At 34.1% G+C, this 15,073-nt stretch overlaps 3 protein-coding genes across 3 annotated transcripts; 2 read left to right on the top strand and 1 right to left on the bottom strand.

Moving 5' to 3' along the window:
• The first annotated feature begins 1,072 nt into the window (after positions 1 to 1,072).
• On the top strand, positions 1,073 to 1,768 carry LOC110659204 (protein SEED AND ROOT HAIR PROTECTIVE PROTEIN-like). The gene is made up of 2 exons (XM_021817069.2): positions 1,073 to 1,362; positions 1,449 to 1,768. Exons 1-2 carry the CDS (start codon positions 1,161 to 1,163, stop codon positions 1,766 to 1,768), a joined length of 522 nt encoding a protein of 173 aa, XP_021672761.2. The 5' UTR covers positions 1,073 to 1,160.
• Positions 1,769 to 2,554: 786 nt separating this feature from the next.
• On the top strand, positions 2,555 to 4,382 carry LOC110659271 (uncharacterized). The gene is made up of 3 exons (XM_058139063.1): positions 2,555 to 2,900; positions 3,002 to 3,083; positions 3,215 to 4,382. Exons 1-3 carry the CDS (start codon positions 2,638 to 2,640, stop codon positions 4,262 to 4,264), a joined length of 1,395 nt encoding a protein of 464 aa, XP_057995046.1. The 5' UTR covers positions 2,555 to 2,637; the 3' UTR covers positions 4,265 to 4,382.
• A 275-nt stretch (positions 4,383 to 4,657) lies between these two features.
• On the bottom strand, positions 4,658 to 14,700 carry LOC110659272 (putative GTP diphosphokinase RSH1, chloroplastic). The gene is made up of 24 exons (XM_021817150.2): positions 14,401 to 14,700; positions 13,793 to 13,983; positions 11,261 to 11,440; positions 11,083 to 11,148; positions 10,899 to 10,991; positions 10,680 to 10,811; positions 10,463 to 10,564; positions 10,297 to 10,374; positions 10,060 to 10,131; positions 9,429 to 9,536; positions 9,150 to 9,247; positions 8,590 to 8,650; positions 8,418 to 8,480; positions 8,267 to 8,323; positions 8,071 to 8,172; positions 7,623 to 7,781; positions 7,363 to 7,494; positions 7,172 to 7,258; positions 6,404 to 6,475; positions 6,144 to 6,230; positions 5,592 to 6,048; positions 5,353 to 5,414; positions 5,186 to 5,254; positions 4,658 to 5,077 (listed from the first exon to the last, which is right to left on the bottom strand). Exons 1-24 carry the CDS (start codon positions 14,423 to 14,425, stop codon positions 4,973 to 4,975), a joined length of 2,658 nt encoding a protein of 885 aa, XP_021672842.2. The 5' UTR covers positions 14,426 to 14,700; the 3' UTR covers positions 4,658 to 4,972.
• Positions 14,701 to 15,073: the final 373 nt, after the last annotated feature.

Below are 15,073 nucleotides of genomic sequence, written 5' to 3'. Positions count from 1 at the left end.
ATGAAAATCAATTTATAAGCACTTATAAATTAATTTGAGCTTATAAATTAATTTCAACTTATAAGCATTTAAAAATTTTAAGTAATTATCTGTTACTTAAAATACTTATAAGTGGTTGATAAACAGTTTAAGTATTTAATAAAAAACAACTTAAAAGCTCATTTACTATTAAAATAATAAAAAAAATATTAAATCATATTTATATATGAAATTTTAAAAATTAAATGATGATAATACGATAAAATATTTTATCAAATTAACTTATAAGTACTAAAATAACAAGTTGAGTTCTTTTTTTTTTTTTTTTTTGCTTATAAGCTCAACTTATGAGCTAAAAAATTATTATAAAAAAATATATCAGCTTATTTTTAGAGCTTATAAGTTGGTTTTATCTGTTTCTAAGTCAAAACAAACATCTTCTTAATATTATATCATAAAAATTATTTTATTTTGATAGAGAAATCATAATAATTATTACATATCTAACACATAAAAGCAACCATTAGGATTTCAATTATGATACAAGTATTTTGACGACAAGATTTGTAGGCTGACGTTCATATTTTCTGTACCAAATAGTTGGACTAATCCTAACAAACCAAGGGTTTAAAAAAGCAACAAGCAGCAGCATTATGTCAATAAGATTGATGGAGTTAATTCAAGTCGAATTAATTATAAAAAAGAATGGTTAACCCATTCAACGGTGTGATGCAATTTCTTTTCATCATTGTAGTGTTAATTAGCCGATAGTAATCCTGTAATTGAAAAGCATTTTCGATTTAAAGGATCAATAATGACCTATAAGCCTGAAACATTCAAGAAATTGTGGAGAGATAGAGACTGAGGCAACTGTCTGTGGCTGCTGCATTTTGAGAGACACAAGTTGTTTGATCGTGGAGTCTTCAAAAGTCGTGAATTCAGAAACAAACCATGCATAGGAATGCGACGTGCAGTTTTGTTACTCTTTTTTGGAGATTCCTTTCCTGTCGTGCCAACAAATCACATCCCATTTCAAGTATTCTATTTGAGAATTCTAAACTTAGCCATCCTTGTAAAAGGCCATGGTGGTCTTTGTAGCTCTCATCCTTCAGCAGTTCAGCTTGACTCATCTTTCTTTCTTCTCTCTAAGAGTTGGTGAGTAGTGAGCACATTATAGTATAATGGGTTTCTCTCATTTCTGCTTGGCAATCTCTGCGGCTGTATCTTTAGCAGTTATTGCTTCTGCCAGCGATGGAGTTTATGGTGCCAATTATCCCAATCTTGAGAAACCAAACCTGGAAAAGGACAAGTTACTCTCCACATTAATTGGGATTCAAGGACTCATTTACTGCAAATCAGGCCCCGAACTCATTCCTCTTGCAGGTAAAATTATGCATAACTCATTCGAAATTCTCCATGGATAGACTAATCAAGAGAAACCCAATTGACCACTAATTAATATAATGCAGGAGCTGTGGCAAGGGTAACATGCCTTGCAGTTGATGACTATGGATACGAAACAGCACCTTTGTCCATCCTGAGTGGAGCAACCGATGCTAAGGGCTACTTCTTTGCAACCTTATCACCTTCAGAGGTCGAAGATGAAAGGAAGATTAAAGAGTGCAAGGCATTCTTAGAGGTGTCTCCATTATTGAAGACTTGCAATGTTCCCACGGACGTGAACAAGGGGATCTCTGGTGCTCTTCTTGATTCTTATCAATTCCTTACCCAGAAGAATATGAAATTGTTCACTGTGGGGCCTTTCTTCTACACTTCTGAGACTGATTAGCCCAAATCAGTCTCTAATAATGGTTATTAATTAAACATTCAACAATTATCTGTCATGCTTCATTTGTTATATTTTTTTCGAATTTATGGTGACTTGACGCTGCCTCTCTTTTGTTTCTTAGGTTTGTTTGTGATAATAACTCCTTTTCTACTAACGGATAAATATTTTATTCTCTGCCCTCCTGATGAGTTAATTCTCTTTGCTAAATATTCTTGTTCCTACATGAGTCCAAAATTTTCCTTTAATTTTTTATATTTGGACCAGCTGAGTCTTGAATAATAGTTTCATGCAATTTGACATTAGTTCAGCTTCAACATGCCTCTAAAAACTTTCTCCCAAATAGGCTGTTAAGAGAGAGTTTTTTAAACAAATCAGATCTTAATCGGAGTTCCTTATGATTATTAATTAATTAATTAATTAGGAAATATTTATCAGAACACTAAGAAAAAAAAATGTTATTATGCCATAATCAAAAATAAAAAAAATAATAAAATTGAATACATGATATGCATTATAATTTTACCAAATGAAGAAATTACAAATTATCTAGAATTAACAAAATTATAGCAAAATTAGGTGAATCATGGTTTGTATTATGATGTGGTTAAAGTGTGATTAACAGAATCTCCAAAGAGAAGGGGTAGGAAGGAAGCAAAAGATGCCAAGTAGCAAAATTGTGCAAAAAGGCTGTCCTCTTCAAACTCCGAGATCGATATTGCACTCCTTCCAAAGTCAATGACCCAATCAAATCTTTATCTTTTGTTTTTTTTTCCTCCTCAATATCAACATTAAATATATAAACCGTTTAATTAGCGTATACACACTAGCATAGCACATACCTAAAACTAAAGAAAAGAACAACATCAGACATGGAGAAACGCCGGTCCACATCTAAACAAGGCAAAAGGAAGCCACAATTTGTCTCTGCTGGTGGAGGTGATATTGGGGGGCTTGTTGTCTGGGGCGGAGCCTTGGCTGTTGCAGGTTTGGCTGCAGCTTTTGCTGTCCGCAAAGGTAGAAGAAGAGGTGCCAATGAGATCAGCAGCCGCCGGCACAAAGAAGAGCAAGCAAGTCAAGGGCTGCAGTTCATCCTTCAAACTTCATCATCTTCAACTTTTCATTGCAATCCATGGTTAGGTCAAAGATACACTAGAAAATTCTGCCTCTGTTTTATTTTACCTGATTTATAGCTTTCTTTATGTGAATATTTAATTGAGAATTGTTGTTGTTTAGCTGCGCAAGCGATGGATCAACAAAGATGGTTGCAACCCAGATTGATTCTTGCGAGTTGTTCTCCAATGAAAGTTTGATCTTGGTAATTTCTTTCTTCCAGAACTGATGATTCATCAGGATTCACATCTATAAGTCAATTATATTGCAACAAACGCGTAATGAACATAAGATTATTTATTGCATTTCTTTTGATAACTTGATGATTTGGTTCAGGAAGAAAATCCTGCATCTACAAACAATTGCAGAAATGAGAATTCTAAAAATGATTATCAGGGGATCCTCATCAAGGATGATTCAAAACAAGAAAGCATTAACTCGTGTGACAATTATAGCGGGATTGAAGAATTACCATCGCCAGTGTTTGATAGCCACTCCTTGTATGTACAGGAGAACAGGATTGAGAATGATTCGGGAGAGGAATCACCCTTAATGGAAGTAGTTGAAGAAGGTATAGAAGAGAAGGAAGCATCGGATGATGTAAAGATAGGAGAGAGAATTTCATCAATGCATTTAGTTGAAGAAAATGGCGATGATGATCAGGAGGAAGAAACCAAAGAGGAGTCCCCCTTGGTAGAAATAAATGCTCTTAAAAAGGAAGAACCAATCGACTCTTTAAAGATATGTGAAGAGAAAAATTCATCAGTACATTCAGTCAAAGAAACAGAGGATGATGACCAGGAATACGGAAAGGAGTCGCCCGTGGTGGAAAGAATTGAAGTCTGGAAAGAGGAAGAATCGTTTGATGATGCTCCAAAGGCAAGTGAAGACATAACTTCAACAGAGCGTTCAATTGAAGATGAGGATGATGATCAAGAGGAAGAAGAAGAAGAAGAGGATGACAATGAAGAATGTGTCATGGAAAAAGGCGACGAGAATTCAGAAGTAACAGGAAGCTCTTCAGCTGGATCCAATGAAGAAGAAATTTGGCCATTGGAATCGGTAGAAGCAATGTCACAAGCGCTCAAAAACACCTCGATAAACCAGCAGTTCTCTGCAGCGAAGATTATGGAGGAAGACGAAACCAACGAAACCCAAGAGTGTATTCACTTAGATAACAGTGAAATTAATATAGTTGACAATTGCAGATATAACCATCAGACTACCCACGCTTCAACGTTCTTGAAGAAAGAAGAAACCCTGGAGTTTACAGCGGCTAACGATCAACCAAAGTGCTTAGCAAAATGGAGAAATTTGGTTTGGCATATGTTAGTGCTAGCATTGATGGTGCTACTTTTATTTACCCTTAGGAATGCAATATTTTAGTTATCTTCTTAAGTGTGATTCCCTCCTTGTTTTATGAGATATAGAAAAACTGAAATAAATCAATTTCAGTGAGTAGAGAAATAAAACTATTAAAGCTCTGTTGCATCTTTTGTAGAAATCACTCCATAATGTTGATAATGATCATCATTTGAATATCACCCTTTCCGATCACTAGGCTGTTCGATATGCAACAACTACCAATCTGTCGCCACAATAAGTTGTCAAAAAGCCATCCACCCCAATCAAAACAGTGCAACAATGCCTGCCCATATCTATTCTGGCTAGAACTGCACAAGCAGGAAGAAGCAATCCCTAATGCAATTCCCAGACAAAAAGATACGATGCATTATTCATGGAAAATTAGGAAGAAAGAAAAGGTATGAGTAGATGATAAAAAAAGAATATCTATATGGCAAGGTTTCTCACAACCCTTTTGTAAGTGTTTCACCATTCTCTTTTCACAAGTATTTTTACATGTGTATACACTATCACTCCTTTTTCTCTATATACAATGACCTGAATTTCCAGAGACAGAATTGGCTCAATTTTCTGTTGCTGGTTTATTTTGTTATTGTTGTCCAACAAATAGATGAAACTATTGAGCTTATTATCCAAAATGTAAGAACACCAGACTTGTTTTTCTGGAGGGGCAAAACTTCTTACCCAAGCGTGCAACAACCAGGTAAACTCATTTGGTCAACTGATAAATTAGCATTCAAGAAATTGGGGGTTTTCCATTGAGCTTGGCCAGCTGCAACCCATAGACCATCCCAAAACACCGAAAATCAGATCCACACTTGAGCAGGCCTTTACCTGAAAGAGAAAGAAGCGGGCACTATCAGGACCAAATAATGTCATAAATGCTTGTGATGAATTATAAGAGAGAGGACAGAAAGTGAGAACAATTGCCGTATACACTACCAAACTATCAGGGTTCCCTTCAATATGAAATAACATCACGGACATCCCCCTTCCTCTATCAATTTCAGCCTGGTCATTGAAAGTTAAAGATATTGCAGGTCACATAATTAAGCAAAAAAAACAGAAATCACAGTTCAATGAGACATTTAATAATTAGAATCACTCACCACACAGGAACATATAGCTATACCTACAGCTGCCAATGCTGTTGTAACCTCAGCCATTATGCCTGACAATAATGTTTCTATAAGTATGGGTTAAACATAAAATTAGGACGACTGGGGTTTAATACTTGAAACCATGTCACTATCAGAAAATGATTCAGAAGTGACACACGAAATTTGCATAAACCCCTTGACAGAGCAGGTAAGTTAAACATGTCAGGTTTGACTAAAGGGAAAATTACCTCTTCGATCTATGCATACCACACAAAACCACTGGACTGAGTGCCCTTCAATTCTGTGCCAAGAGGCAACCTTGCTGGCATGCCAACTTTCTAAACCAGGCAAGACTTCCTTGTGCATTGGAATATTTGACTGCATCATTTTGGCAAAACCATTTCCCTGTGATAACAACTCCTCCTTGGCCTCCAAATTCACATGTTGCAAATGCTTATTATGTTTCCCATTTACCTTGGGGACCCAAACACTTCCATTTTTAGAAGGCATGGGCAGATCTTCAAAATATTTCCTTTGAGATGACTTCACAACTTTCCTAAACATTTTCTCCCACAGGGTTCTATTCCATTCGGCATTATCTGAGAGTTCTTCTACTTCACTCTCCTCCTCAGAATCAGCTATAAAGTCATTTATTGTATCTGCTGTTATTTCGGCAGCAGATAGTGCAGCTTGCTCCCTTAAGAACTGTATATGATAAATTTTCTTTATATTTTTAGTCCTGAGAGCAATTACAAAAGTTTTGAGAATAATGTATCTTCAATCTATTTAACTAAACCTACTTTCACAATTTTGTGTCTGGCACTACGTGTTTTAGCATGTTGCAGCCATTGCTTGTGCCTCTGAAAAGCTGATTTGCTAGAAAGTGCCTAAGGAAACAATAAATAAAGTTTTGAGAATAGCAGAACAAGCCATTAATGGTACACACATGTTAACTTCCAAATGAGCAACTATAGGAATTATGCCTCCAGAATATAAAGAAAAAAAAATACCACATTTTCTATTCAAAATTAAAAATTAAAGGGAAGATAAAAAAACTAACATTGTAGGTGATTATCTCGATGACTTCTGCATTGGCAAGTACATGCACAGGAGAAACAAGATTACCATTAACCTGGAAAAAACAAAGCAACGCATTTGTTATTCAGGATTTGGTTTTTAGAAGACTTTTTTTTAACCTTTTCATCTAATTCATTTTTCCATAGAAAAATGTATGAAATCCATTTTCTGAGTGAAACTTCAAAACTCTCTTCTAAAATTGAAAGATTAGAATAAGACATTATCCAGTTTTCCATTTGAATGAGGAAACCGTATTTTCCATTTTTCCAAACTTGAAAAGAAAATCTTAAGAACTACATTCACCAAGTAAACCCACTTTTCAGTTCTTAATTAAATTTGGAAACCCCAGTTTTCTGTTTCTCCGAACTTGCAAAGAAAACTGGGAATACTAGTTTATAGTTTTCTAAATTCTATATCAAATTCAAAATAGTGGAAACTTCAGTTTTCCTAGGCACCGTGTGGTTCAACCTTTGCTTTTTTGATTCATAAAGAATACTTTTAACGAATCTTGATTTTCCTACAAAGTAAATTTTTTTTAAATAAAAAAATTGAAATTATAAACAACTTCAACAGAGCAAACGAAACAGTGACAAAGAGAACAATTTTTTTTTTTATTGGTAAATACATTTTCCAACAGTTTCCTTTTTTTTTTCGAAAGTCTTTTGTAAGTAAATATGCCCCTAGACCTCATATGTTTGTTGTCTTCAGATTTGCAAAAGAACACAACACCAATCAAACTGAAAAAGGATACCTTTGCAGCCACCATCTTGTTGCCAATTTCAGTGTGTATCATGTAAGCATAGTCGACCACAGTTGCTCCCTTTGGCAAATTTTTTATCTGTATCCAAAGTATCAATAAATTTTAGTAATCCAGAAATGCACAACTTCCTAATATATGAATTCACCCTATCTACCCATAAGAGATGAAATCCACTCTCTTACCTCTCCCTTAGGTGTAAAAACAAAGACACAACTTCCTAACAGATCTCTAGTGATGGTATCTACAAATTCTCTGGAGCTCATATTGCCAACAAATTCCTCTTGCCATTCTCTAATTGCATTGAGCCAGCCAATCTGAAGGAAAGAAAGGACTTCACCATGAAATTAATATCAAGGTCAGGGCGCTTAAAATGGTTTTCTACAAGTTCCTCAAGGATGTCTCCTAACTGTCACAATTTATTAACAGAAAAAAATTAACATACCCTGAGTGCAATGTTTGCATTGTTAAGACACACTGTCTTCCCTCTTGAACTTCTACCATTAGGCAGTGCATGTCCAACTAAACCTGTAACAAATACTCTCCCACTATAATGAGCAGCAATGCCTCTCTCCGCTATCAGATCCATCTCTTCAGTTCTAATCTGTTGAAAATGCATCAGCCTTCTTTATGTAACTAAATATGCAACAAGTAACCAAATCAATACTTCAGAAAGATAATAGAGAAGTTCCTTGAAATACACAATAAAAATCTATAAAATTTTGCCAGGGAGAGGCCCGGAGAGGGAAATTGACTCTTCTGCAGGATACAGTTACAGCTACAAAACTGAAGAAAAAACAAACAAAGAAAAGAACGAAAGCCAAAGCAAGCCCTTACTTCCTCCATAGCAAGTAAAAAGTGAAACTTGGTAACAAATGAACATAGAATAGTACCTGAACCTCCAGTCGAAGCATGCTTTCATACAGAAATGGAATTACAGTTGTATGAAGACTTTGATAACCATTAGGCTTTGGGGTTGCAATATAGTCTTTCATCTGTTACAGGAATTAAACCGATATTCTTAACATATTACCAACAGTTTTTAGATTATAATTATGTACTTCAAAATAAGAATAAAAGAATACATACAGCTCTAGGAATAGGGGTCCAGATTCCGTGGACTAAGCCAAGGACATGGTAGCATATCTGCACAATCTCAAAACATGAGAACAGGCCGCATGCCACACAAAAGTGGCTGCAACAGATGACAGAATTTTTCAGAAAACAGACATGGATGTACCTGCTGTGGATTGCACAGAGGCCCAACTCCAATACACGGCTTTGGCTTTATGATAATTCGCAGCTGGTTACAACCAAAAGGAGCAATATGTCAACTGGCAAATATGAAACTAGAGAAAATATCCACTGTCAGATGTTTCTCATGATAGTTCAAATGACATATCAAAGCAAACCTGTGCAATTTGGTTAACTTCACTGATCGAACCTTTAGATTTAAGTACCGCTTTGTAAAGACTGAAAGCAAATAAGAGATTCCAATTACAAGTTGTGAACGAGAAGGGGGTTTTTTTTTTTTGAAGCAACAACTTTAACAGACCAAGAGGGAAAAGAAGAAGCAGGTGAAGGCATTTCTCAAAGCAATTACAATCTCCAGGACATTACATGAAGCACACAACATAATATACAGTGACATTACCAATCTAAATGAATCAAAGGTCAACTTATTACATCTTCTGAGACCCAAGGAGGATAATTCAGTGTTATAGGCCCTTTTGCACAGACAGATATGCAAGAACAAAAGGAATTAAATTGCTATTGCAATTGAGCCTCTATTCATTAGACTATAGCAACCATCTAAAACAGCTATTTTTTAATCACCAACGAAATTTGATGCAAATAATGATACAATAATAAAATGGGAATTCATAGTTTTTTAAAGAAAAAAAAAATAGCAAGTAGGCTAAATAAGTAAATGAACAAAACAAGATGTTAGAAGTATGGTTAATGGCTTCACCTGTAAGGCTCCTTACATGCAGAGCGAACTTCAGTCTTCACAGTCATAAGGTCAAGGAACTGATCATCCAATATCTTTTTCTTCAAAATTTTGTTTGCCTATACAAAGCCAGTAGTCTTGATAAGCAATGACTATATTGATGCAAGACTACGTCAAGAACCACCAACTTAACATTCCCCAACCTCAAGGGTAAAGGTTTCACTTCAAGATAGTAAAGAAAAACATTCTTGCACTTTGTTTAAATAAATATATGATAAAAATTATTAACAAAGAAATTACCTCCATGAGCTCTTTCTCATGTTCTTTATAGAGGTCTGCAACTCTCATCTTGACCTTAGCATAAGCCTCAGGATTTGTATACATGAATGAAAGATTTTCAAGCTCAGACTGCAAAATATTATCAGTTGCGTGATCAATAAATTAACAGAAAAAAATGAAGAGTATAAAATACACCAAAAATATCCCAAACACTTTGGGGCTTTGAGTGAAAGAAGAGTATAGTATCATGGCCACTGCTAGCTAACCATAGACAAAAGGTCATGCATCTGCAATCACTGCAAATTAATTTACCCAAAGAGGACAAAATTACACACTTAAGTAGGAGTATTGTGCATTACATCGGACTAACTCATGAGATGGTCATGTTCTGTTTCTGATAATAACCTGAACTAGAGGAATACAACACAATAGGTTCTTCAAGTTCAAAACTGGTCATTCTCAAAGGTGGAAGGAACCACAAAACTAAAATTGTCTGTATAAGGATCTAAATTCAACATTTTAAACTTTGACCACTGATGCGGTGAAGATCATTGTATAAGATGAATTAACAAGTTTAAGCAGCAAATATTTATCTCCAACTCAACTTCATAGAATAGAATTTGATGTGTGAAAAGTCAGCATGTAGGTTTACCTTTATTTGATACATTCCTAGCAGTTTTGAAAGAGGAGCAAAGACCTGAAGTGTTTCCATTGCAATGCTGGACTGAAAAAACGTAGCAATGATAAAAATGAAAACTAAATGGTCAAGGACAAATTACGAGCTCTTTTTTCCCTTTTAACCATACCTACTTTTTTTTTCCCGGTAATTAATAAAATTAATAAAATTATGACTTATAGGGTGGGGGGAGGGCGCGGGGGCGCACTATACCTGCTTACGTGGAGGCATATGCGAAAGAGTGCGCATGTTATGTAACCTGTCAGCTAATTTGACAATAATTACACGGACCTGAGACATAATCATTTTTAGTTGCAAACTAGCTTTGACAATAGATAAGCCAAGGTATCTTTAAAAAGAAGAAGAAGGAACAAATCACCTCCTCTGTCATGGCAAGAAACATCTGCCGTAGGTCATCAGCTTTTACATCTTGTACTGAATCACTTTCATTCTTACGCTTTAATTTTCCCAATTTGGATACCTAGCAGGAAAGGGAAGAAACTGATATCAGTATGCGCTCAAATCTCAGTAAAAGTTTGTTTAAGATGAACTTAATCCACTAAAAGAACATAATTACACCCATAAAAGTATAGCACCTTAGTCTCCCCTTCTACAATGTGCCGTACAGTGGGACCAAATTCCTCCTCAATTCTTTCAAAAGTAACAACATTTGTATCTTCAACAGTGTCATGCAGTAATCCAGCAGCAATGGACTCCCAATCCAATTCCTAAAAGAATAGAAAAGTTTTGATTGTAGAGTGCAATTCAAAGTAGATATCAAGTATGGGCATGCTTTTAAATTCTGAGTAACTCACAAGTTCTCCTAGAATGCGCGCAACTTCTACTGGATGAATGATGAATGGCTCCCCGCTGCGTCTTTTCTGACCATCATGAGCCTCAAAAGCCAGCTGTACCAATGAAATTACTACATTCATAAGCACTTCAAGAGTACAGATTTGCAAGAAAGGTCAACAAAGATTCTTCTGCACAAAAGGTTACCTTAAGAGCATTCTGGACCAATTCCAATTCTTTTGGTGAAAGGTATGAAACAGTAGGCTTAAGATCCTGAAGTGATCACACAATCAACAATATAAGTCATAGTTGACTGAAGCAATCCCACTTTCATGATGATGATTATCACAATAGAGATACCCAGGGCAAATTGTGCGATCTCTACCTCCCATAGTGATTCAGGAGAAACCTCATTGAAGGCACCTGAGGAAATGGATGAAGAACAAAACAACTGCCATCTTTGATCAGCAAAATGAAGAATTCCAGGTTTAAAGAGTCTCCCAACAAATGCAGATCCAAAAGCTTCAATAGAATAACAGCTTCCTATATCAAGGACTTCACATTTCTAGCAAGCCAGAAAGTCAAAAAAGCAAAAGAACATGATATCAATGACATTAAGAAAATAGGTCATAAGAAAATTTCATACAAAGACTAGAATCTAGTATGAATAGAATAAGTTAATGTCAAGGGGTAGGAAGTTTGGGTAGTAAAATGTAAATTTTAGGGACTAAAGGGAATATTTTGTATTTATTTTCTATTTATATAATTTTAGGGTGTGATAGCTTAAGTATAGTGATATTCCCTCCTGCCATACCCCATTTTGTTCCTATCGCTCTTTAGAAGGGAGTAACTAGATAGCCAATGCCAAGGTACAGTTGCATTTATATGGTTGCCTTTGTTCGCATGACACAAGATAAGTTTAACACATATAATAAGAGGTGGTTTTCGTTTTTTTGGGTAGCATTACAACAATTATTAGAGTCCATTACAATGGTAGGAATATGGACAAGTTTCCTATAACAGTGGGTTTACATCGGGTTTGATTTTGAGTCCTTACTCATTTACCTTATTTATGGATGAGCTACCCATTCATATTCAATACAATGTCTCATAATGCATATTATTTGCAGATGATATTTTCTTAGTAGATGAACTAGTGAAGGAATTAACCAAAAGCTGGAGTTGAAAAGGACTCTTAAGAGAAAGGTTTTTAGGTTAAGTAGAAAAAAGATGAAATATACGCATTATGAGTTTTAACTCTCATATAAGGAATTGAGGTGAGGTTCAATTAGATAGAGTTTTTGTGCCAAAATGCAACCAATTCAAATATTTAGGTTTTTATCATCTAGAAAAATGGAGTAATAAAATCATAAGATTAAAACATAATGACTAAAACGGAGGAGTGTGACAGGAATGCTAGTATGCTATACGACCATATGATCCTTGATAAAATGAAAGGTAAGTTATGTAAAATTATGGCCAATCCAGCTATGTTGTATGAGGGTGAACATTATTCATCCAAAGTATAACATATCTACAAGATGAGTGTTGTAAAAATGCTAATATTAAGATAGATGTCCGATAACATGATAATTAATAAGATTAGAAAAGACCACATCTGCCAAAGAGTGCATATAGCAAACATTGGATATAAGATGAGAGGGTTAATTAAAAATAGTATATGATCATGTCAAAAAAGAGCATTGAACGACCTAGTATAAAAGTGTGATAAATTAATAGTAAAAAGAGTAAGAAGGGAAATGAGAAGACTTAAAATGACGTAGAGGTAAGTAATATAAAAGATTTATAATTTTTAAATATTAATATAGAATTGATTTCAAAAAGATTTGAATGACAAAAATAGTCCATATAACCGACTCCAATTAATTTGAAATTAAAATTTAGTTATTGTTGATTTTAGCGAGTATTGGATAAAGAAGTGACCTAATCAATTTTTCATACTACCTCACTTGGATGGGAGTGCAAGGATCAAAATAAATATAAAAGCAAAAAGATACCAATAACCTTGTTTGGATAGCAAATAACAAAGAATTAGTAAAGTATTACTCACATCATAAAACTATTTAAATTGTAGTGGAATGAGGAATGAGGGAAAAAGTTTTAAAAGGAAATTTTGCTGCGTGATATTATGCCCTTGAAATAATAATAAAAATTATATTAGTATTTAGATAGTGTCATATGAGTATGAATATGGATAAATCAATTTTTATAATTTGCGATATAGTGGGATGAACTTAGCCAATACGCTATATGGGATTGCAGTATGCTTAAATATATTGCTCAATTAGTTTTGAATTATATGCATTAAAACTATGTATTTCAAAGCAACTATTTTATAAAATTTAAACTACTAGTGTATGTAAAATTCAAATAATAAAAAGCAAAAAGGTTAAATAACTCTAATTCGCCTCAATTTAACTTTTAATTTATTGTGATAAAGCCTATTTTATAGGCTCACAATTAATTAATATATATATATATATATATATATATATATATATATATATATATGATTTAACAATTAAACACAATCTCATTAGAGTTTTGAAGTCTTTAGATTAAATATTTATATAAAGATTTGTGCATAATTAATTAAAATATGTATAATGAGTGCACGAATCTATAACTTTAGTGCATCTAATGTAACTTGAACAAGTTTTACAACCTTTACATTAGATATTTATTTAGAGATTTGTGCAGAATTAATTAAAATTTGTATAATGTGTGCACAAATCTATGTGTATTTAATCTAACGGAATATTAAACTAAACACGCTATAGTAGCCGCACCCTATTCTTTTCTCAACTCGCAAATGAAACTATGAAGAGGTCTGTCCAAATACTGACGTAATTAATTATAATCAATGCAAGAACACGAATCAATTTACGAAACTTACAGTTTTGAATTGATTACTTCTTCCATTTCGCCCACATGAGAATGACGAACACTGGGGAGGATGCACAGTGCTTGCAAGAAACCCTGCCAAGATTCTACGAGCTTTCCACGCACAAGACGGCACGCTACAGTCATATCTCCCGCTATCTTCTCCATTGGATAATTTACATATGTTCACGTATTCTAAGGATACTGAGAGAAAAAAAAAAAAAAAAAAAGTTACTCCAAAAAAAATGCATCGAAATAGCATGAAAACAGGAAATTTTGGTCAATTTCATCTTCAGCTTAGTTTAATCCAAGACTTGCAAAAATATAAAACAAAAAAAGAATAAGTTTTGGCCTCAACTACGATACAAAAGTTGAATTTAACTAAATTGAACACATTACTGCAAACTTGAATCGCCAAGAGATACAAATTTTGTCATTCAAAAACATAATTTCCCTCCTTTTCACCACATTTTCTGAGAATCCAAACAAGGGGTTAAACACAATTAAACTAGGGAATTGCCAGACGTTACTTTCTGTAGAAATAAAACAATATTTCGAAAATAATTCAAAAACAAAATTCTTTTAAGAATTCAAAAAAATCCATTACTAAAGCGGAGATACCTGACAATGAAGAGGCAGAAGCCATTTCTAGAGGGAAGCATCAGAGCAAAGCAATCTCATTTAATTAAACTTGAAGCATTGAAGACGATACGAACACGGAAATCAAGAAACGTAAAGTTGGAAAACACGAATCAGCAACTCATTTACTCGAATTTACCAGAGAGAGAAAGAGAGAGAAGTGGCTGCTGAACTAAGAATCTGTTAAGACTCCTTTGGTGAGTTGAAAAGCATAACAAATAAGCGATGGATTTGAACGACGGAGCTGAAGTGATAATCTATAGAGAGAGAGAGAGAGAGAGAGAGAGAGAGAGAGAAGGAGGGATGGATTCGCTTAGCAAAGGCCACACAAACTAAATGCTGTCATTCGATAAAAGATATTTCTCTTTTTATTTTTTTACAAAAAGATGTTTCTCTTTTTATCTTTCTTATTTTGGCGAGGCAATTTTTTTTTTCTTTTGAATTTCTCCTGGTAATTTCTCGGTGAAGTTTTTACTTTTTTAATTTTTTAAAGAATATTGAAAATATTTTTAAACATTTTATATTATTATTAATTTTATTTAATTAATACAATTTTTATTTATTAATAAATATTATTCACTTTATAAAATAGGTTTTTGATTTTATAAAATAAAATTTAAATTTATAATAAATAAAGTATATAAGAGATGATAGC

Source organism: Hevea brasiliensis, chromosome 2 (assembly GCF_030052815.1).
Source record: "Hevea brasiliensis isolate MT/VB/25A 57/8 chromosome 2, ASM3005281v1, whole genome shotgun sequence".
Classification (NCBI taxonomy): domain Eukaryota; kingdom Viridiplantae; phylum Streptophyta; class Magnoliopsida; order Malpighiales; family Euphorbiaceae; genus Hevea; species Hevea brasiliensis.
The sequence above is the reverse complement of the archived record's forward strand: the minus strand, read 5'-3'. Positions and strand labels throughout refer to the sequence as shown.

Coding starts and splice junctions, on each gene's coding strand:
- LOC110659271 (XM_058139063.1), top strand. CDS start 2,638: ATGGAGAAACGCCGGTCCACATCTAAACAAGGCAAAAGGAAGCCACAA. Junction 2,901..3,001: donor ACTTTTCATTGCAATCCATG/GTTAGGTCAAAG, acceptor GTTGTTGTTTAG/CTGCGCAAGCGATGGATCAA. Junction 3,084..3,214: donor CCAATGAAAGTTTGATCTTG/GTAATTTCTTTC, acceptor GATTTGGTTCAG/GAAGAAAATCCTGCATCTAC.
- LOC110659272 (XM_021817150.2), bottom strand. CDS start 14,425: ATGGCTTCTGCCTCTTCATTGTCAG. Junction 11,149..11,260: donor CTCCTGAATCACTATGGGAG/GTAGAGATCGCA, acceptor TGATCACTTCAG/GATCTTAAGCCTACTGTTTC. Junction 6,231..6,403: donor TCGAGATAATCACCTACAAT/GTTAGTTTTTTT, acceptor TTGTTTCCTTAG/GCACTTTCTAGCAAATCAGC.
- LOC110659204 (XM_021817069.2), top strand. CDS start 1,161: ATGGGTTTCTCTCATTTCTGCTTGGCAATCTCTGCGGCTGTATCTTTA. Junction 1,363..1,448: donor CGAACTCATTCCTCTTGCAG/GTAAAATTATGC, acceptor AATATAATGCAG/GAGCTGTGGCAAGGGTAACA.